Source organism: Heterodontus francisci, chromosome 27 (assembly GCF_036365525.1).
Source record: "Heterodontus francisci isolate sHetFra1 chromosome 27, sHetFra1.hap1, whole genome shotgun sequence".
NCBI lineage: Eukaryota > Metazoa > Chordata > Chondrichthyes > Heterodontiformes > Heterodontidae > Heterodontus > Heterodontus francisci.
Genome location: NC_090397.1, coordinates 12678938 through 12702888, shown reverse-complemented (window position 1 = coordinate 12702888; position 23951 = coordinate 12678938). Strand labels below are relative to the sequence as shown.

The 23951-nt window shown below is 44.3% G+C and overlaps 1 protein-coding gene across 2 annotated transcripts in view; it reads right to left on the bottom strand.

Moving 5' to 3' along the window:
- itpr2 (inositol 1,4,5-trisphosphate receptor, type 2) overlaps positions 1 to 23951 on the bottom strand; it is a 308108-nt gene that overhangs the window by 97871 nt on the left and 186286 nt on the right. For both annotated transcript variants that reach the window (XM_068058832.1, XM_068058834.1), the window contains exons 38-41: positions 13717 to 13852; positions 9833 to 10017; positions 9568 to 9751; positions 3053 to 3309 (exon numbers count right to left, since the gene is read on the bottom strand). In XM_068058832.1, the coding sequence (XP_067914933.1) occupies positions 3053 to 3309; positions 9568 to 9751; positions 9833 to 10017; positions 13717 to 13852 (762 nt within the window). The remainder of the gene's footprint in view (positions 1 to 3052; positions 3310 to 9567; positions 9752 to 9832; positions 10018 to 13716; positions 13853 to 23951) is intronic.

Genomic DNA, 23951 nt, shown 5'->3' with positions numbered 1-23951 from the left:
AGGAACGGTGATATAGTTCCAAATCAGGATGGTGTGTGACTTAGAGGGGAACTTGCAGGTGGTGGTGTTCCCATGCATCTGCTGCCCTTGTCCTTCTAAGTGGTAGAGGTTGCATGATTGGAATGTGCTATCGAAGAAGCCTTGTAGATGGTACACACTGCTGCCACTGTGTGCCGTTGGCGGAGGAAGTGAATGTTGAAGGTGGTGGATGGGGTGCCAATCAAGCGAGCTGCTTTGTCCTGAATGGTGTAGAGCTTCTTAAGTGTTGTTGGAGCTACACCCATCCAGGCAGGTGGACAGTATTCCATCACACTCCTGACTTGTGCCTTGTCGATGATGGACAGGATTTGGGGAGTTAGGTGGTGAGTTACTCACCACAGGATTCCTAGCCTCTGACCAGCTCTTGTAGCCACAGTATTTTCATGGATGGTCCAGTTCAGTTTCTAGTCAATGGTAGCCCCCAGGATGTTGATGGTAGGGGATGCAGTGATGGTAATGCCATTGGACATCAAGGGGAGATGGTTAGATTCCCACTTGTTGGAGATGGTCATTGCCTGGCACTTGGTGCGAATGTTACTTGCCACTTATCAGCCCAAGCCTGAATTTTCTCTAGGTCTTGCTGCGTGCGGGCACAGATTGCTTCAGTATCTGAGGAGTCGCAAATGGTACTGAACATTGTGCAATCATCAGCAAAATCCCCACTTCTGACCTGGTGATGGAGGGAAGGTCATTGATGAAGCAGCTGAAGATACTTGGGCCAAGAACACTACCCTGAGGAACTCCTGTAGCAATAACCTGGGACTGAGATGATTGGCTTCCAACAACCACAGCCATCTTCCTTTGTGTTAGGTATGACTCCAACAAGCAGACAATTTTCCCCGATTCCATTGACTCCAGTTTTGCTAGGGCTCCTTGATATCATACTTTGTCAAATGCTGCCTTGATGTCAAGGGCAGTCACTCCCATCTCTTGAATTCAGCTCTTTTTCAATGTTTGGACCAAGGCTGTAATGAGGTCTCGAGCCGAGTGACCCGAGGAACCCAAACTGAGCATCAGTGAGCAGGTTACTGCTGAGTAACTGCCGCTTGATAGCACTGTCTACGACACCTTCCATCACTTTTCTGATGATTGAGAGTAGGCTGATGGGGTGGTAATTAGCTGGAACAGATTTGTCCTGTATTTTGTAGACACAGCATACCTGGGCAATTTTCCACCTTGTCGGGCAGATGCCAGTATTGTAGCTGTACTGGAATAGCTTGGCTAGGGGGGGCGGCTAGTTCTGGAGAACAAGTCTTTAGTACTACAGCCGAGATGTTGGCAGGGCCCTTAGCCTTTGCTGTATCAGTGCTTTCAGCCGTTTCTTGATATCACGTGAAATGAATCGAATTGGCTGAAGACTGGTATCTGTGATGCTGGAGACATCAGGAGAAGTCCAAGATGAATCATCCACAGCACTTCTGGCTGAAGATGGTTGCAAATGTTTGAGACTTGTCCTTGTCTTTTGCACAGATGTGCTGGGCTCCCCCATCATGAGGATGAGGATGCTTGTGGAACCTCCTCCGGTTAGTTGTTTAATTGTTCACCATCATTCATGACTGGATGTGGCAGGACTGCAGAGCTATGAGCTGATCTCTTGGTTGTGGGATCGCTTTCTTCTGTCTATCGACTGAAACTGTGGTTGGTGGGTGAGGAAGTGCATGTTTGTAATGTGTATCCCTGTAAATAAAAGCTTATAAAGTGTGCAAAGATCGGCTCCAGTGCCATCCTTCACCACCCAGTTTTCTGGAATAGAACAATACAGGTGCTGATTGGGGTGTCAGGTGAGCAGGGGCACAAATAAAGTTTAAATCCACATTGTCGTTAATTTGCATCAATTTCAAGTTGTTGATATTTGCAGAACTTTGCTTTCTGGTTTAGGGGTATATCCACCAATGATAGAGCATCACCAACAACAATTCTTTCCAAACTTCCAGGCCCACGACACTCAAACAGGAAACTCAGTGAGTGAGGAACAGGAGGAGGCCATTCAGCCCCTTGAACCTGTTCCTCCATTCGATTAGATCATAGCTGATCTGTACCTCAATTCCAATGACCCATCTACCCAACAAATGCAAATACTCTCAATTGCATACCAGTCTTACGGTTTGCTTTCAAAACATGGTGGGGGGGGAAAAGATGGTGGCGTAGCGGTAATGTCACTGGCCTAGTAATCCAGAGGCCCAGGCTAATAGCCTGGGGACACTGGTTCAAAGCCCACCATGGCAGCTGGTGGAATTTAATTCAATTAATTAAATAAAATTTGGAATTAAAAACTAGCCTCAGGGCGGCACAGTGGCGCAGTGGTTAGCACCGCAGCCTCACAGCTCCAGTGACCCGGGTTCAATTCTAGGTACTGCCTGTGTGGAGTTTGCAAGTTCTCCCTGTGTCTGCGTGGGTTTCCTCCGGGTGCTCTGGTTTCCTCCCACATGCCAAAGACCTGCTGGTTGATAGGTTAATTGGCCATTATAAAAAAATTGCCCCTAGTATAGGTAGGTGGTAGGGAAATATAGAGACAGGTGGGGATGTGGTAGGAATATGGAATTAGTGTAGGATTAGTATAAATGGGTGGTTGATGGTCGGCACAGACTCGGTGGGCCGAAGGGCCTGTTTCAGTGCTGTATCTCTAAACTAAACTAAACTAAAAACTAATGATGCCATGAAACTATTACAATTGCCATAAAAACCTATCTGGTTAAATATCCTTTAGGGAAGGAAATCTGCTGTCCTTACCTGGTCAGGCCTACATGTGACTCCAGACCCACAGCAATGTGGTTGACTCTGAAATGGCCTAGCAAGCCACTCAGTTCAAGGGCAATTAGGGATGGGCAACAAATGCTAGCCTTGCCAGTGCTGCCCCACATCCCATGAAAGAATTTTTAAAAATATGGTAAATTGCCCAGCTAGTTTTGTCTTGTGTAGTAAGCCATTTTTTCCCAAAATGTACAGCTTGTCCTTGAATGCACAACCTTTCCTGCAGTTGTTTCCAATGTTCGCCTGAAAGAAGTGATCTCACCTGAAGCTCTGAGTTGTGGTTCTCACACAGCAGCTGAAGGAACCTGAGGATCGGCTCCATTATAGTGATCACAGGGCTCATAACTTCTTCCTCTCCAGACTTCTCCTCAGATCCAATGCCCTCATTTCCCACGGGGTTGAGATCCGCCTCAGGATCCATCTCCCTTCTGTACATGTGATAGGCCTTGTACGTGGCAACTGAAGCCTCTGTCAACTGTCCTTTCACTCCCTCCTTGAGGTGCAACGATGAATCATGTGCTAAGAGAAATTATAAGATACATTCAATACTGTAAAACACTGTTTAGTCTGTAATTGATAAAGTTTGCAACTAGAATTTTAAAGAACTTATTATTTGCACTACACGGAAGAGGCAGCCAAGCTTTGATCTAGATGAGGCACTAAGATGCATAGCATGGAAACTCTGGTGGCACATTGTCACGAAAGCGCCTCTGTGTTTTGTTAAATATATTTTTTGAGGATTCAATTTTGAAAGATTGAAGAAATGTTGAACTTTGGGGTTTTGTTTATGTTTAGAGATACAGCACTGAAACAGGCCCTTCGGCCCACCGAGTCTGTGCCGACCATCAACCACCCATTTATACTAATCCTACACTAATCCCATATTCCTGCCACATCCCCACCTGTCCCTATATTCCCCTACCACCTACCTATACCAGTGGCAATTTATAATGGCCAATTTACCTATCAACCTGCAAGTCTTTTGGCTTGTGGGAGGAAACCGGAGCACCCGGAGAAAACCCACGCAGACACAGGGAGAACTTGCAAACTCCACACAGGCAGTACCCAGAATTGAACCCGGGTCGCTGGAGCTGTGAGACTGCGGTGCTAACCACTGCGCCACTGTGCCGCCCATAAAATCAAAAGGGGTCATGCAGAGACCACTTGACTTTGAAAAACTGTCCCTGGAAATGTTTTTTAAAAGGGGCACTGAGAGGTCTTGTGAGGAAAACAAACCTTTCTGGGAAACCACCTGACTTCCAGCTCAATAAACAACAGAGAACTTTGAACACCTGGAGAAGCTGTTTACAAAGAAGTGACAGGTCAAGATCGATGGCAGTCAAAAGGTTGACCTTCTGTTGTCTGTTTTGCTTCTGAATTGTTTTGAATTGGGATTGCACTGTATGAAAAGGGAGAGAACTTCCAAGGAGAGAAGAGAATTTCCACGGAAGGAAAGATCACATTCCAGCTCAGCTTTCCAGCACCTCTCTAAATTAATTCTCAACACTGCCTGAAAAGAACTGTTCTATAAGATCCTAGTGACCCGTCTGTGTGTACTCAGAGGCCAGATTGTATGCCAGTTTTGGATCACAACATCTCTTATCTGCTGTTTCTTCAAGAATGAGCAAGTACTCAGCCCAAGTGGGTTTCTTTGTCTGTAATATGATTGACCATATCAGTAAGTGGGAAAAAATTTAAATATATGTTGAGACCGGTGGAGAAATGGAATTAGAATAAACAGTGCACTCCTCCCTAACTTTTGGGGGCAGCACCATTCTGGTGCTGAAGAACCCCTACTACGTCACCTCTCCCACTAGTGATTTTGAGGGTCCCACCTCATTTAAATTTATCAGGTGAGCAATGGGGAACCAAATATTTATCACGGTGCAGCTCACCAAATTGAGTTGGGGGCTTCAACTGTGATTGCGGAGGGTGGGGTCTGGGGAGGGGTGGGGTGGAGTGTCTCACATTACTTTTGTTGCCCTGGAGGAGCATTCCACTTTGTCCCATCTGGTCCATGTGAGCACAGCACAGGCTCCCACCAGTTCCAACCTACAATAGTGATCTGGTCCCGTTGGCATCATAGCATCCAATTTCCATACTAAAAGTGACTTATTGTCTGAAACAGGCAGGTGCTTTGGATACCCGATGGTAAGCCCCTTTCAACATAGTGCTGGCCAGATTGTCGGTGTTAGTGGGGCACTTAGGCTGAAGATCCCATTTCAGGCCATTACTTCCTCATTAACACCAAGAAATGGCACTGAGAATCAACATAATAAAGTATAAAGCCCTGCTCCCATCGTCTTGCATTAACTTCAGGTTACTGATATTAAGAGCTCTAGGGTCCTGATTTAGGATTCATCCTGCAATGAAGCAGTGGGCTAAAAAACAATGTTGTTTCCAAACCTCTAAAGCCATGACATTCAAACAAGGACAAATCAGGGAAGAAGTGATATAAGCAGAGAAAGAACTGAGGCAACTGGGCTTTGAGGCCTTGATTAACTGGCTCATTGCTCCCAGCTTGTTGCCTCACTGGGTAGAAGCAGAGAGCCATAATCTTATGATCCATGATTTTGTACAATTCTACTGGTGTTGCAGTACCAGATTACATTAATATTTATGCTTCCCCCTTTTATGGTATTGGTGATATTTTAAGGAATTTGGTGATTTTATTCTTACTTTCAAGATAAAAAGTATAGTAACTTTCCTGAAAAAAAATTCTTTTTCAATTTTTAAAGCTATGAACTACGAATAATGGATTTAGTGATTACAGTCTGATACATTAACAGTACTGCAAACCCTCTGCACAAGTAGATTTCACAGTGAGACTCTATTTCCAACAAATTTCAATATAAACTCCAAGTTTTGCTTACATTCGGTTTATATTTCTACAAATGACACTAAAGTCACTCAGATGGCGAGTTCCCTATCTCGCCCAGAAAAGTGAGCACATAATCCAAGCTGACTCTCCAACGCAGTACTGAAACCTCGGTTTAACCGAGATCCAGTGCCCTCTCAGGTGGAGATTAAAAAAAAAAATCCTGTGGCACTCATTAAATTTACACATATTGGGCTGGATTTTAACAGCCAGCCGCCACTCCTGGTGGCGGATGGAAAAATGGCGGTCTGTGCCACTGAGCTGCCGCGGGGGTTGGCACCCCCCCCCCCTCCCCCACCACCAATCACATGAAGGGGGCGGGCTGTCCGACGCCAGCAGTGGCATCAGCTGCCTATGTGCAGGCTCTGGCGTCATTTTTAAAGGGTGGCCAGCCCTGCTGGTAGATTGAAATTTTTAAAGAGACCACCCCCCACCTCCCACTGTTGCAAACAAAATTCTAATGCCCCTTTCCCATCCCACCAATAACAATAAAGTATCTGCCCTTTCCTGCCCACAACACTTAATTTAGAAATATGACCTTCCCCCCACAACTGTACAAAGTTCACAGTTCACCCCTTCCCATCATCCTCTACACTCATGACGATCATTTGACCCCACTTCCCCCCCCAACCAGCTGCAATAAAATTCTTAACTCCCCCCACCCCCCTCACTGACACGCCTGCTTTCCCCAGACACAGAAGTAAAGGTGTGGCACATTACAAGCCTCTTTTAATCTAACAATATCTTTAACTTCCCTAGTAAGCCACAGATGGATCTTTCTTGCTGAGGTTTTGATTTTTAATGGAATGTATTTTTGTTGAACATTTTGAATTGCTTCTTTAAATGTTTCCCATTGTTTATTTCTGCCATACCTTTTAGTCTATTTACCCAATCCACCTAAACAAGCTCTCCCTTCATACCTATGTATATAACTTTACTTAAGTTTAGGATTTTTGTTTGGGATTGGAGTGTGTAGCTTTTAAACTTAATAGGCTGGATTCTCCCGGGCTCCTGACATCGGGCTCCGTGGCGGTGGGGGCGGGGGTGCAGGTAGGGGGCGCCACTGGAGATCGCAGTGAGCCTGTAAGATGGGAGGCAAGTTTATTTAAATGTATTCATGGTGCTCATTTCAATACGTAAAGCCTGGTCCCATCGCCCAGTGGCGGGGCGCCACGGAGCCTCACCACCGCCGGGAAGATTGGGCCCGGCCCTCCCGGGTGTCGGACTCCGTGGCGGGCCTCTGCCAGAACGATCTGCCGCCCCATTCCCACCCACCACGACGCCCGACGTCGGAAGCCCGGTAGAATCCAGCCCATTAAATTTAAAAGTGAAACACTCCAGTCCCAAACATAAATCTTAAATATAAATAAAGCGAATTACACAGGTGAGAGCTCATTAAGGTTGATTGGGTAAATAGACTAAAAGGTATGGCGGTAAATAAACAATGGGAAACATTTAAAGAAGCAATTCAAAATGTTCAACAAAAATACATTCCATTAAAAATCAAAACCTCAGCAAGAAAGATCCATCTGTGGCTTACTAGGGAAGTTAGAGATAGTGTTAGATTAAAAGAATAGGCTTGTAATGTTCCAAAGAATACTAGTAAGCTTGAGGATTGGGAGTATTTTAGAAACCAGCACAGGGCGACCAAAAAGTTGATAAAAAGGGAAAAAATAGAATATAAGAGTAAAGGAGCCAGGAATATAAAAGCAGATTGTAAGAGCTTTTACAAGTATACAAAAAGAATCACTGAAGTAAACATTGGTCCCTTAGAGGCAGAGACAGGAGAAATTATCATGGGAAACATGGCAGAGCTGTTGATCAAATATATTGTGTCTGTTTTCACAGTACAGGAAATTGCATACCAGAAATAGAGGGTAACCAAGGGACTAATAAATGTGAGGAACCTAAGAGTATTTAATAACAGCAGATAAAAAGAATTAGAGAAATTTAAGGGAGCAATATCTGACAAATCCCCAGGACATGATGGCCCACATCCTAGGGTTCTGAAAGAGATAATGGATGCACTATTTATGATTTACCAAATTTCCCTAGATTCTAGAACAGCCCAGCAGATTGGAAATTAGCAAATGCAAAACCAATATTCAAGAAAGGAGGGAGAGAGAAAACATGGAACTCCAGGCCAGTTAGCCTGATATCAGTCCTCAGGAAAATGCTAGAATCTATTATTAAGGAAGTCTCAATGTTGAACTCAGAAAATTATAGTGCATGATCAGACAGAGTCAACATGGCTTTACAAAAGGGAAATCATATTTGACAAATTTATTATAGAGTTTTTTGAGGATATAACTATAAGGGTAGACAAAGGGGAACCAGTAGATGTAGTATACTTGGATTACAAAAGGCATTCTATAAGGTGCCACACAAAAGGTTAATATGCAAAATAAGGGATCATGGAGTTCGGGGTAACATATTAACAAGGATAGAGGATTGGTTAACAAACAGGAAGCAGAGAGTTGGTAGGCTGTAACTAGTGGAATGCTGCAAGGATCAGTGCTGAGGCCTCAGATATTTACAATCTATATTAATGACTTAGATGACGAGAGTGAGAGTAATGTGTCTAAATTTACTGACGATACAAAGCTAGATGGGAATATAAGCTGTGAGGAGGACGCAATGAGGGCTGCATAGAGATATAGACAAGTGATTGAGCAACAAGGTGGCAGTATAATGTGGGGATTTGTGAGGTTATTCACTTTGGTAGTAAGAATAGAAAAGCAGAATAATTTTTTTTTTAAAGATGTGTGTGAGACTTTTAAATGTTGATGTTCAGAGAGAGGGTGTACTGGTGCAAGAAACACTGAAAGTTAGCATGTAGGTACAGCAAGCAATTAGGAAGGCAAATGGTGTACTGGCCTTTATTGCAAGGGGATTGGAGTACAGGAATAAGGAAGTCTTGCTGCAATTGTATAGGTCTTTGGTGAGATCACGCCTGGAGTACTGTGCACAGTTTTGGTCTCCATATTTAAGGAAGGATATACTTGCATTGGAGGCAGTACAGCAAAGGTTCACTAGATTGGTTCCTGGGATGATAAGAGGCTGAGTAAATTGGGTTTACATTCTCCAGAATTAGAAGTGATCTCATTGAAACATACAAGATTCTGAAGGGGCTGGACAGAGTAGACACAGAGAGGTTGTTTCCCCTGGCTGGGAAATCTAGAACACAGGGGCACAGTCTCAGGATAAGAGGTCGATCATTTAGGCCTGAAATGAGGGAAAATTTCTTCAATCACAGGTTTGTGGATGCTCCATCATTGAGCACATTTAAGGCTGGGATTTTTGGTTTTTCAGAGAATCAAGGGACATGGGGAGCGAGTGAAAAAGTGGAATTGAGGCAGAATGGCAGAGCCAATGGCGGCAGCAAACTTGAGGAGCTGCATGGTCTGCTCCTGCTGATATTTCTGATGTTCTTGTGTAATTCAAAGAAGAGCAGGGAAGTCACATTACAACAGTGACCACACTGCAAAAGTACTGAATTGACTGTTCTAGCTTTGTGCTTTATCCCACAAACAGCAATGAGTTAATTACGAGCGAATCTGTTCTTGGTGATGTTGACAGATGGATAAATATTGGGGGGAGAACCCTCCTGCTCTTCTTCAAATAGTGGCCGTGGGATCTTTTACCTTTGCTTGAGAGGGCAGACGGGACCTCCGTTTAGACAGATCATAAAATCAATACTGATGGGAAAACCTTTTTTTTTAAGTCTTCTATCCCAAACTACCCTAAAGTTGCCCTTCTCATCAACCAAGTGTTCAACAAGCTCATTAACCAAACCACCAGTCATGTGTCGATCACAATGTGCGAAGAACCTCCTAAATTTAGTAATTTGTCCCTTACTGGTTTCAACCTTTGCCTCTTCATTGTCTCCATTCAGTTACCTCTTCTCCTGTTGACAGGTGTCACAACATCATAGTCATCATCCTTCTTTTTGCTGCTCAGATCATTTGTGTTGACAGATACTGTTGCTCTTATTTCTTGTTGGGCCAGTTTCATGCGATCATACAAGACTTTGAAGAACTTCTCGGACTTCTTCAGATCATTGAGTTGATGGTGAAATGAAAACTGAGATTTGAAAACAGATTAATTAACATGGGGACTGGGTGGTTTGGTTTGAAGTTCTGAGACCTCTGACCCATAGCTTACCTGGATCTGGGTGTTCCCTCCTTCTAACAATGCAATGCCAAGCATGATGCTTTCTTCAAAGATTCTGGAATTTTTTGTGTTTGTGATGAGGTCGGTGACCAGTTCAGATGCCCCTGCTCTGTCAAGGTGACACTGAATTTCAAATACAGAGACTCCACACTTGTCTGAATCAGAAGAGCAGCAACCTAGAGAAAATACAATAAAATACTGTAGTAGGAGCCTTAATTTTGTGTTCTGTATTTTGGTACCCATACATGTGGCTCCTCCAACAAGTAAAAGGTCGATTCCTGTTCTTGTTATATAAAATGAATACTGTGTGAGAGATTTTAATTGCTTTTCCTTGCTGTGCAGCAGACAGACAACAGCTGGGTCTCTTCCCACTCCTCAATGGAAAAGACCTGACACACAACCCACTCGCAAGCCTCCTGGGGTCCACTGTCTGAATTCACTGGCAGGACATGACAACTGCTCATTTTACCGTTAAACTTTCTTCCCACTCCATTTTTTCTCCCCAGCCTCTCACTTCTGCTGCTTTCAAATCCAACCCAGACCTCCGAGGCTGAAGTTTTGGTGGCAGCCATGGTTCAGTGGGTGGCACACTCGCCTCTGAGTCAGAAGGTCGTGGTTCAAAGTCCACAGACTTGAGCACACAATCTAGGCTAAAGCTGCAGTGCAGTGCTGAGGGAGTGCTGCACTGTCAGAGGTGCTTGTCTTTCAGATGGGTCTTTAAACTGAGGCAAAAACAAGAAATGCTGGAACCACTCAGCAGGTCTGGCAGCATCTGTGGAAAGAGAAGCAGAGTTAACGTTTCGGGTCAGTGACCCTTCATCGGAAGTTCTGAAGAAGGGTCACTGACCCGAAACGTTAACTCTGCTTCTCTTTCCACAGATGCTGCCAGACCTGCTGAGTGGTTCCAGCATTTCTTGTTTTTATTTCAGATTTCCAGCATCCGCAGTATTTTGCTTTTACTTTAAACTGAGGCCCTGTCTTCTCTCTCAGGTGGACATAAAAGATCCCATGACACTATTCAAATAAGAGCAGGGGGAGTTTTCCCTGATGACCTGGCCAATATTTATCTCTCAATCAACACCACTGAAACATATCTTTCAGAAATTATCTTACATTGCTGATTGTGGACCTTGCTGTGCGCAAATTGTCGCATTTCCTACAATACAACAGTGACTACTCTTCAAAAGTACCTCATTGTCTGTAAAGCGCTTTAGGATGCTCTGAGGTCATGAAAGGTGCTACATAAATGCACGTCTTTCTTTCTTTGCTTTTAATTCAGTGATGGACACAGGCCAGCCCAATCTCAGATAGGCTTTAATTAAGCTCACTTGGCAGAGTTTGGCCAGCTGCCAGCTTGGGTGATACGCAGGGCACCTGGCTATCATCCAACAGTCACAGAAGGAAAACAAATGTTTGAGAAGGCTTATGATGCTAGAAAAAAAATCAGACTTCAGTTATTTTACAGAGAGACAAGATCCACTCAAAAATCTAATTTCAGCTTGGCACTGTAAATGCTCTGAATTTGTACTAGCATCATAGACTCCACTCCCTCCCAATGTGGATGCCCGTCCACGTTAACTGCCTGAACAGTGCACCTTGATATGGTGGGTAGGCTTGTGTGCTCCCATGACTCCAAGAGCTATGGCTGATAGGACTACCCAAGCCAGATGTGTTGAAAGGAGACAGAATCAGATGAAAGGCCAATCCAGTGACCCTCCTTGTAGGGATTGTACATCAGGCTAATGATCTGTCCACGTTAAAAAAGATGCCTTTCATTAGAGATATTGACGGAAATGAGACTGTTAAAACTTACAAAGATAACCATCAACTGTGGAGGAGCAAGATCTGCTGGATGGGAGGCACAGTGATATTCCAATTGGAGTCAAATATCACGCTCTGGACAGGCAACAGTAGAAGAAATGAGTTGCATCATGTGTCATCAGGCACAGAAAACTTCAACTAACTAACTAACTTAAACTGGGAGCTGGCTTAGTAACCCAGTTCCACATTCACTATTCACCCCACCTCACCCATCAGTTTCCTTACCATATATTGGTTGTAGTTTAGAATAATATTGTTGTACAGACCACTTTTGCAAAAGTCAGTATGACTGGCAATGAACTGCCCAGTAATGTAGACAGTGCAGCTCCAGTCTTAGTGGCTCCAATGCATTCAAATGCTTAATCTGAATGATGGCATAAGGCATCAGCGAACACATAGCAGCAGTCTTAATTTAAGAGGCAATCTACAATTGCAAGCCATGAAGTATAATCCTGGCTCAGTGTCAGCACTTGCACTTCTGAGTCAAAAGCTGGTTAGTTCAAGTCCCATTCCAGAAACTAGAGCACATAATCAAAGCTGACACTCCGGTGAGGTACTGAAGGAGTGCTGCATTGTGGAAGATGCTGTCTTTCGAATGAGATGTTAAACCGAGGTCCCATCCACTCTCTCAGGTGGATGTAAAAGATCCCACGACACTATTTGAAAGACAAGCAGGGAAGTTCTGCCTGGTGCCCTGGCCAATGTAGTTTATCTGGTCATTATCACATTGCTGTTTGTGGGGCCCTGGTATACACTAATTAGTTGCAATGTTTCCTACATTACAACACTGTCTACACTTCATTGGCTGTAAAGCGCTTTGGGATGTCCTAAAATCGTCAAGGACGTTATATAAATGCAAGTCCTTCATTCCTTTCTTCTTTTCTAATCCACACAAATAATCTACTGTTATGATTAAACATCTTGCATCTGGTGTAGATCCATCATACTTCGATGGGTGACTCCCGCAAACCAGTCGTGGAGCCAGTGAGAGTTTGGGGAGGTCGTGACCCTTCTCCAACTATTTTGAGGATGCCCAACATGGCCTGTCAGAAACCACCATCACCAGTCTTTGGCCTCGAGGAGCAACCCAGAAGCAGTTCCCAGCTTCCACGCTCGGCCTTTGTTCTGGGTGAGTCAGCAGCCCCCAGTTTGGTCTCCTCTTTTCCATGCTTCCCATTGGGCCCTTGTTCCATAGGCACTCCCTGAGTCTCTGGACCTCAGCACTGTGACTTCGACCCCTTAGAAATGGAGGTGGAGCCATGTTGGGGAGGAGGAGACAGGGAATGGAACTACTCACAGAGGGCACTTCTGATAGGCTGATGTAGAATTTGATCCTCCTCAACCCTGCCTCCACCAGATACAAAGTGTCTATCTCTGGCTTGACTTATTCAATATCATGTCCCATTAAAAAAGAAATCACAACATAACACTGCTGCTGAAAGATGCTGGGTGCCTGAAATATTATTGAGAAGGTAGGAAACCTATAAAGGCTTCATTTCTAGAGCACCTTGCATGACCCCAGAGCATCTCAAAGCGATTATAGCCAATTAAGTACTTTTGAACTATAGTCACTTGCACACAGCAAGGCCTTGGCTTTATAATGCAAATGACCTATGTAAACTTATCACGCTGCAATTATGCCCTACTCTCATTGGTGGCACTGCAACATCTCAACACCAAGGAGAACTCCCTTGTTCATCTTTGAATAGTGTCAGAGGAGCTTTTACATCCACATGGGAGGGCATACGGAACTCCGGTTTAACATCTCATCCGAAAGAAGACACCTCCGACAGAGCAGCCCTTCCTCAGCACTCCACTGGGAGTTTTAGCCTGGATTATGTGCTCAAGTTTCTGGAGTGGGCCTTGAACCCTTGACCCTCTGACTCAGGCAAGAGTGCTATCCACTGACTTATTTCACAGGAAAGCAAGAACATAGCTGCAACCTCAGACTAATTCTGTTTTTTTCCCCCCTTTGCACACATCTCAATTTACTCCATATTACCAATTTCTATCGCTTTTAAGTCTTATAATTTAACAAATATCCATGTATTTACCTCCAGGTTGTGCAGACTTGGAGTAACTCCCTGTTGTCAGTGGGGCATTTATGCTGCTACTGTGTCCGTCCCCTTTGTAGACACTACGAAGATTCCCAAAATAGCGATTCAGAAGGATCTTCCTTAAAACTGTACCCTTTAAAAAAGCAGATTGAAATAAAAAATTAGAAAAGATTTAAGAAAAAACACTTTCCCACCTTATAGTTTAACCTGTGCCACAGAGCATGTCTACTGTCACTGATTAAGGAAGACATTTCTCACTCCTGACAACTATCTGCTACAATACAGTAATATGAAGAGGTTGGCTGTTCATATGAAAACTATCACACATTACCGAGTACTTCAGAAAAGCACATCGCAATCAAATCAATGGTTCACAAAGACTTTTGAAGTTCATCCTTTATCGAGCTCTCTGCACTTGCTTGGAGATGGATAATAATTGCAAGCCCACATCCATCACTGGGGTCCTATAGACAGGGCTTATTTACTCAGCTATGGATAAAGAGCCACTTTTTTGTTCATATTCAAACCCAACAGTGTGTCCCAAACTCGTCTAAGTTCTAAACGATATGAGCCACGAGAGCAAAGTAGCTTTTCTTCCTCAGACAAGTACCCTTCCTGGCAAGTATTAGTGGTTAGCTTAAGGAAAGTGGAATTGCCTGCATTTAAGGACTTGTATTCCCTTGTGTACAGACGTGTGAGGAGTAACCTAATCGAAATGTTTAAAATGATAATTTTGATATGTTAGGTGGGGGAATCCAGAGAAAGGGGGAGAAACTTAAAATTACAGCAAGGTCATTCAGGAATGTAATCAGGAAGTTCTTTTGCACAGAAAGGATGGTCGAATTCTGCGACTCCTCCCTTAAACTGCTGCAGGTCAATTGGAGCTTTCAAGACCGAGATTGAGATATTTTTGTTGGGTAAGGGTATCAATGGATATGGAGCAAAGGCAGGAAATGGAGTTGAGATACAGATTGGCTGTGATCTCGTTGAATGATGGTACAGATTTTGTCTACTCCTGTTCCTGTATCAGCCTTTGACTTCTGCTGAGACAGGGTTTGCTGCTAATAGCTGGATGCAGAGGAGACCACTGTGCTAACACAGGACTCTCACAATAATGTGAAGCCCCTCCATTCAGTCGCAGATGAAATCATTGAAGTAAATTTGATGTGTGAGCAACCAGGCTTTGTGAGGCCTGATCCTCAATTTCCCACTGGAAAAGTTTAGAGGCGCCATATTCGTCTTCCGAAAGCAGTGATGGGAAGACGTGGGAGGTCAGCAAATTTTTAATGAGCATTGCAATTTAGCATGGAGTCAGTGTGCTTCCAAATTAACCAGTCACTGTGTCTTAATGTCCTGTGGGCCAACTTAAGTGTCCAATTTGGGCTGTTAATACAGTCAGCATTCTGTTTTTTTCCCACAACAAAGAACCCAATACAGAACTATGAAAGATATTCATTAAAATATGGTGATAGTTGAGCATTTCAGTTTGTTACTGTATGATTATCAATATTTTAATTGTGCCAACATGCATTGACTTCATGAATGTGTCAACTTTTGAACTACAGGGGACTCTGCTCATCATCAAATAGTGGACCATCAGACCCATGTACATCCCACTTTCACATTTAACCAAAAGGGCAGCTCCTTTGCATAGCCTCCATTATGTTGCTCTGTTTCAGTACTCAGTGCGTTGTTCAACACTTGAAGTCTATCGAGTCCTCTGAAGAGAAAATTTGGATTTCCAACGACTGAGGCCACTGAATCATCCATCTTATACTCTCGATGGTGAAGTGAAAGGACACGAACTGAAGCACCTTCACCTTCTTTTGGGCCTCCTTATCTCGAGAGACAATGGATACGCGCCTGGAGGTGGTCAGTGGTTTGTGAAGCAGCGCCTGGAGTGGCTATAAAGGCCAATTCTGGAGTGACAGGCTCTTCCACAGGTGCTGCAGAGAAATTTGTTTGTTGGGGCTGTTGCACAGTTGGCTCTCCCCTTGCGCCTCTGTCTTTTTTCCTGCCAACTACTAAGTCTCTTCGACTCGCCACAATTTAGCCCTGTCTTTATGGCTGCCCGCCAGCTCTGGCGAATGCTGGCAACTGACTCCCACGACTTGTGATCAATGTCACACGATTTCATGTCGCGTTTGCCTTCACCTGGAGTACAGACCATAGTGACACCCAAAGTGCTGCCAGGCAAAATAGGTCTCATATTGCTTGCAATAACCTGAACTCATGTCAACTCCCTCTGTGAATTGGCAAGACCAAATGAATGTTTACAAATGTGACATTTCCTGGAATACTGGATGGGGGGGGTGATGCTGTAACTGTTTGGGGAGCATGTGAATTTCAGGTCTTGTGCTGACTACATTATACAACACCACAAAAAGGTTACAAGAGGTAGGATGATAGATTTGGAATGCAAATATTTTTATAACAATTTGTATATTTAATATGCAACAGACCAACGGCACAAGATACTGTAAAAACTGCTATTCTATGCACCTACCTTTACTCATTAACCTCTACTGGCACCACTTTCCTAATAATTATTCTGTGCATAGGAAATGAAATCTGATGTTTAATGTCCAACTGAATTAATTGCAGCTAGTTAGCATGATTTTCCATCCTCAATCAAGGAAAGGAGACACTTTTTGTTTCACTAAATACATCTCCTGGTAAGTGTGGGTTATTCCGCAAATTGATATCAATTATTTTATGATGATTCATCCTTCAGTATGCACTGTTTTAAACACTGACGACAGTGGACTGGAATGTACAGGGCTCCCGACAGCAGGCTCTGTGGCAGAGGGATGGGGGGGTGCTGGAAGATCGTTCTGGTAGTGGCCCGCCATGGAGCCAGATGCTGGGAGGATGGGGCCCGGACCTCCTGGCATTGGTGAGGCTCCATGGCAGCCCCCACCCCCGCCACTGGGCGACGGGACCTGGCCTATCATATTGAATTGAGCACAATGCATATATTTAAATAAACTTACCAGCGATCCTACGGTCAGGCCACGATCTTCGGCCGCGCTTTCACTTTCCCATCTGGGTAAAGCTGGCACCACAGTGGTGGGGAAGGTGGGGGGGGGGGGGGGGGGGGATGGTGAGATTTTTTTTTACTGCAGGTGAGTGGGCGGGGTGGTGGAAAATAGGGTCAATCTTTCGTCATTAGTGTTGGGAATGGTGGGAAGGGGTGAGCTGTGAACTTTGTACAATTTGGGGGAGGGGAAGTTTATATTTGTAAGTTAAGTGTTTTGGGAGGGGGGGAGAAAGGCAGATGCTTAATTTTATTGTTATTGGGGGGTGGGAAAGGGGTGACAGAATTTTGATTTGAGCAACGGTTGGGGGGTGGGGGGGGGGGTAGATCCCATTAAAAATTTAAATTAGCCAGGGCTGGCCGTGCTTTAAAAATGGCGCCAGTGCCTGCACACACGCTATTGCCAGCATCGGAGAGCCCGCCCCATCCACGTGATTGGGGAGGGCGGGCCGCTCAAGGTATTTAAATGAGTCGCCACGGCATGGTGGTGCACGGCATGTGTAGGCCCCCATTTTGTTCACCTGCCGCTGCTCCCCGTGGATGGTGCCTAAAATCCAGCCCAGTGTGTTTACTGGAAGACCTACAAGTCAAAGAAAAGTTAAACACAGAATAAAATCACACATTCCACAGGACATATAGGAGTAGAGCTTTGCCTTGGACAGGGTCCCATCGGCTGCCTGTTTATATACCCTGCAGATGTTCAGCTCCAGGAAAGACAAGATGAATTTCTACACCATAGTTTTTCAAGGCCCTCATCTCATTTTCGGACTTCGATGACTGTTCCTAATCTCACTGTTTCCATCGCAACGCAATGCCTTGATGAGATTACTGCCTTCTTACTACAGGGTCTCTAGCATTCTCCGCAGCTGGCAAACCAAGGACAGAATTTTCCTGTCATCCATTTGCAATTTTCTACTAAATGTGCAGTAGGTCACAATGAGTGTACAATACCCCACAGTGCACATCAACTGGGAATGCATGGAGACTCTGGGAGCACTTGACAAGGAACACTTAACTTGAATGGTGAACTTTGAAGGTACCAATCCCATTCATATTATACAAGATAGCAGATAAAAGGGGTGAATTTTAACCCCCAACACCCCCCACCCCCATTTGGGCAAGAAAGTAAGTCAGGGTTGGGGATGGGTTAAAATCAGCAAATTTGAAAACCTGCCATGCACACACACGTTTCCATTTTTACTTATTTTTTAAAATCATTCTCAGGACGTGGGCGACACTGATAAAAAAAATCTGGAATTGAAAGCTAGTCTCAGTAATGGTACCATGAAACTATCATCGATCGTTGTGAAAAAAACCCATCTGGTTCACTAATGTCCTTTAAGGACATTACCTGGTCTGGCCTACATGTGACTCCAGACCCACAGCAATGTGGTTGACGCTTAACTGTCCTCTGAAATGGCCTAGCAAGCCACTCAGTTGTCAAGGGCAATTGGGGATGGGCAACAAATGCTGGCTTTGCCAATGATGCTCACATCCTATGAAAGAGTAAACAAAACTTTGCTGTGGATCTGGAGTCACATATAGGCCAAGGACAGTAGACTTTGTTCCCTAAAGAATATTAGTGAATCAGTTGGGTTTTAGACAACAATCCAGTAGTTACACAGGGGGCAACTGAATAACCCACTGGAGAGACAGGCTCATGCTTATAATATGAGGCTCTGTTCCTGATATTTTCAGGCTTCAGAAACCTGGCAACTAAAGCAAGGCTCAAGCAGCCAGATCAAGCAGGTTAGTGCTTTTCCAATACTTCATGTGGGCCAGCGGGAGCAGGAGTGCTTCTCCCAGTCCTCCAAGCAAATCTTCAGCTATGACCAACGCCCCAGCCCCCACTCAAAACCTGCAATTCCAAATCTTTTCCCCTCAGTCTCTCCCTGTCTCCCATCTCTTCTGACTGCCTGTGCAACAACCCCTCCCACCCCATCAACTCACAATCTCTCATAGTCTGCCCGCCCCCTTAACCCCCCCCCACCCCCCAACCAACCCATCACGTTCACCAGAGATCATCCCCAGTTTTCAAGATCAGCAGTGAGGTAAAGCACGGCTGTGTCCTGGTGTCAACTCTCTTTGGCATACTCTTCTCCATGCTGCTATTGTACGCTTTCAGTGACTCAGATGGGGGTGTCCACCTGCATACCAGAGCTGACGGCAAGCTATTCAACTTGGCAAGACTGCACGCCAAGACTAAAGTGCATAAAGTCCTAGTCCGTGATGTGCTATTTGCTGATGATGCTGCGCTGACATCCCAAAATGAAGTTCACTTGTAGCAGCTTGTAGATTGGCAATCAGCATCAAGACCACCAACGTTATGGGCCAGGGCATAGTGACTCTACCTTCCATCAACATCAACCACCTCATTTTGGAGGTTTTCGACAGCTTCACATACCTTGGAGCAACAATCACCAGCAATCTGTCCCTTGATGCTGAAATTAGCACCAGGATTGCCAAGGCTGCAGCTGTCATGTCAAAGTTGAGAAGACCAACAGCTAACTAATTGAAAATACAAAGGCCCGCATGTACCAGGCTTGTGTTCTCAGCACCCTGCTTTATAGCAGCAAAACATGAACAACTGATGCAAGTTAAGAAAAGCGGCTGAACAGTTTCCACCTCCGCTGCCTCAGATGGATATTGGGCATCTCCTGGCAGGACACAGTACTGAATGTGGGAGTACACCAGCGTGCAGGGATCCACAGCATGTTTGCCCTCTCGAGTCAGCGGCGACTCCGTTGGCTGGGTCATGTGCGCCAAATGGATCACGGCCACATTCCCAAAGACATGCTCTATGTTGAGCTTGTTATTAGCAAGAGACCAACAGGTCACCCACATCTGCAACACAAGGATGTCTGCAAACGAGACCTCAAACTGACCAGGATCAGAGTCAATGCATGGGTGCCCTTGTTGTTGACTGGAGTTCCTGGAGAATGGCAGTCAGGAAGGGAATGGAAAAAGCAGAGGACAAAAGAAATGACCAGATGGTGGATAAGAGAACCCGGTGGAAGGAAAAGATATCAGTCAACCTCAGGCCAACGATATTCATTAGTGCCAGCTGTGGGAGGGAATGCCACTCACGAGTCGCCCTCCACAGCCACAACAGACGATGTTCAACTAAAAAGTGACATACACCCCGGAGGCAGTTCATCATCTCCTGAGATGGACAGATGCCTACAATCCAGAGTAGTCTCTGGCTGAGGTGTTCAACTGTGGCTTTCCCACCTAGCTGCCAGCCCATCAATCTAGCTGACTGACAGATGGGAAACTGAGTTGGAAAAAAAAGTGATAATGAGGTCCTGCCACTTCATTCGTAATTTCCAGGACTCTCCCTGCAAACACACTCCCAACTCCAACCCCATAACTATCGGGGCCTAGGAGTCAATAAAAGACAACAACCGAATCTAAGAGTTTGCAAGTCAATTATGAGCCACTCAATCTCAGTCTTGCAATGTAGGCTGAACCCAGACATTAAGCTAAAAATTTGTAACTGGCTTCCAGCTATACAGAAAAATGCAATCTTCTTCCAAGTGCCTTCTCTCATGCATTCTCACATATCTAAATAATGTGTTTGCTTCTTACTATAGAGGAAAGACAGGAAACTGGAAATAAAAGCAGTCAGAAGTGATAAAACAGTTCATTTATACAGCACATGGAAAGTCGTATTCAATTTCAGCTGAAGTCTGTTTTCAAGCTACATTATTGAGCTATTAATGACACAAGTGTCTACCCTGGTCATTTCCTATCTCAGCAGATGGCTCTGTTAATTCCGGGAGAGGTGAATGACAGAAATCCTTGCACAAGGATCCCTCTGTTAGAGGCCCTTTTAGAGTCAGGTAGATATCCTGTGCCTCACTACAATTTGCAACAGCATTACTACCATTATACATTTGAAAACAACACCAGTCTTTTTTTGTTGAAAGATTTCATATTCTAATTCTGAAAATACTTTGATCTCAACATGCAACATGGCAATACAACAACAACTTGTATTATATAGGACCTTTATGCAGCAAAACTTCACAGGAGCATTATTAAATTCAATAAGGTGATATTAGGGCAGATTACCAAAAGCATGGTCAAAGAGTTCATTTTAAGGAGTCTCTTAAAAGACGAAAGAGCATTAAAGAGGTGGAGAAGTTTAGGCAGGGAATTCCAAAGCTTAGGGCCTAGGCAGCTGAAGGCATGGCCACAAATGGTGGAGCAATTCAAATTGGAGACGCTCCAGAGGCCTGAATCAGACACGTGCAGACATCCTGAAGGACTGTGGGGCTGGAGGAGATTACATAGATACGGAGGGGTGAGGGCATGGAGCAATTTGAAAACAAGGATGAGAATTTTAAAATTGAGGCATTGCTTGACTAGGAGCCAGTGTAAGGTCAGTGAGCACAGGGCTGATAGGTGAACGGTACTTGGTGCAAGTTAGGAAATGGACAGCAGAAATTTGGATAATCTCAAGTTTACAGAGGGTTGAAGATGGGAGGTCAGCCAGGAATAGTGAAGTCTGGAGGTAGCAAAGGCATGGATGAGTGTTTCACCTGCAAATGAGCGGAGGTCGGGGTGTAGTCGGGCGATGTTATGGAGGTGGAAATAGGTGGTTTCAGTGATGGCACAGATATGAGGTCATAAGCTCCTCTCAGGATCAAATCTGACACCAAGGTTGCGAACAGTCTGGTTCAGCCTCAAGCAGTTGCCAGGGAGAGGGACGGAGTCGGTGGCATGGGAGAGAAGTTTGTGGTGGTGTTTTATTCTCACCAGCAAGTGCTTTCCTAGCATGGGTTCACTGCTTCTCAAAATTCAAGTGCTGCAGTGCTACTGCCTTTCATTAAAATATCTTGCGTAGGATGCACACTCCTGTGGCCCAACACAAAATAAGGGCAACAGTGTCGAGCAACACAAATCATCTGAGCAGAAAGAAGAAAATTACTGTGATTTTGTGACAACAGTTAACAGGAGAAGAGGTAATTATGAATGTAAACAACTAAATGACACGGGTTGAAAATTATCCTCATTTCCAAATCCCTCCATGGCCTGTGTAACGTCCTCCAGCCTTGCAACCCTCCAGGATATCAGCGCTCCTCCAATTTTGGCCTCACACCTGATTTTCATCGCTCCACCATTGATGGCTGTGCCTTCAGATGCCTGGGCCCTAAGACCTGGGATTCCCTCCCTAAACCTCTCTGCCTCTCTCTCTCCTTTAAGACACTTCTTAAAACTTACCTCTTTGCCCAAGCTACCGGTCAAAAGTCCTAGTATCTACTTATGTGGGTTGGTGTCAAATTTAGTTTGATGACGCTCCTTTGAAATGCCTTGAGGTGTTTTACTTTGTTAAACAACTATATAAATGCACGTTGTTGTTGTAGTAGACAGGGGCAAATTACTAAATTTAGGTGGTTCTTCCTACATTGTGATCAACACATGACTTGTGGGTGGGTTGGTTAGTGAACATGTTTAACATTGGATCGTGTAAAGGGGAATCTTTAGGGTAGTTTTGGAGAAATGACATGAAGAGTTTCCTTATCAATATCAATCTTTGGACCCATCTTTCTGATGGAGCGTTAAACCGATGCCCCCTTCGCCATCTCAGGTTGACGTAAAAGATCTTATGGCATTATTTTAAAGAAGGGCAGGGAGTTCTCCCTGGCGTTCTGGCCAATATTCATCCCACAACCAACATCACTAGAACAGATCATCTGGTCATTACCACATTGCTTATTGTGGGAGCTTGCTATGCACAAATTGGCTGCTGCATTTTCTATACTACAACAATAAATATGCCTCAAAAGTACTTCATTGGCAGTAAGGGCATGTAAGCATCTAAAGAAATGCAAGTTCTTTTTAACTGTGTTAAATTCTTACAAAATTGTGAAAAATTTCTGTTAGAGGTCACAAAGTTCTTAAATAAAACTTGGATATATACCTGGAAAGGACGAACATACTGGGACTATGGGAAACGATCAGAGAAGTGGGACTAAGTGGATTGCTCTTTCAAAGCGGCAGCACAGACACGATGGGCCAAATGGCCTCCTTTCTTGCTGCAAGTTTCTATCGCTATTAGTCATTACATTCTCAAAGAGTGAATAACTGGCTTTATAATAAAACAGCTAAGCTTGACACAGTACAATCATTGTTGTATATTGGTTGATGTAAAAGTGAAGCCACTTAAGGCCCTCTTGTGTGTTGTAGACCAAGTGAGTGTTAAAATAACCAACTGTTGACATGTGCTTTTTTTGTTTCAGGCTACGTTGATATGAACCGGCTGTTCACCAAAGAGAAATCACAGAGAGAAATCCTCAAGTGGCCTTTAACTATTAAAATTGTGTGGGGATGTGGAACACAATAATAGTAAGTGCCTGTGTCTTGCTGCAGAACACTGAGCATCTGGGTCTTACATAATCGGAACCAATAATTACACATTATTATGCAAATTAACAATCCATAATTTTGGTGTTCTGCTGCCAGAAAAGCATTATGAAGGAAAGGGAACTGCAGTTAGTAAGTACTAAGTAATACAGCCATCAATTAGAGAGCCCCAATCCTGCTGGGAGGGCTCCTGCTTCAGGAGAGACTTGACTTTCCATGTGCCAATTTGTGAAGAAGGTAAAATGTTGGCCAAACTGTCACCATGGAGACATTGCAATATTCTAGGTGGGCTGCAGTGTCAAATGTAGTAAACAATTGCAAAAAGGAGGGCTATGAGGTGACAGCAAAAACCTTCCTCATTGAAAAGAGCATGACAGCACAAAGATTTAATACACAGAAGAAAGAACGACCTTGCAATTTTATAGCATCATTCAGGACATTCCAACGTTCCCCGTCATTTTGAACTGCAGTCACTGTCATTATGTAGGGAATACAGCCAGTTTCAGCAACAGCTATCAGGTCTAGGATCCATTTTAGTGATGTTGACCAGGCCTCTGCTCTTCTTTAATTCCTGCCATGGGATCTTTGACATAGAAACATAGAAAATAGGAGCAGGAGTAGGCCACTCGGCCCTTCGAGCCTGCACCACCATTCAATACGATCATGGCTGATCATCCAAACTCAGTACCCTGTTCCCACTTTTTCCCCCATATCCCTTGATCCCATTAGCCCTAAGAACTATATCTAGCTCTTTCTTGAATATATTTAATGCTTTGGCCTCAAGTGCTTTCTGTGGTAGAGAATTCCACAGGTTCACCACTCTCTG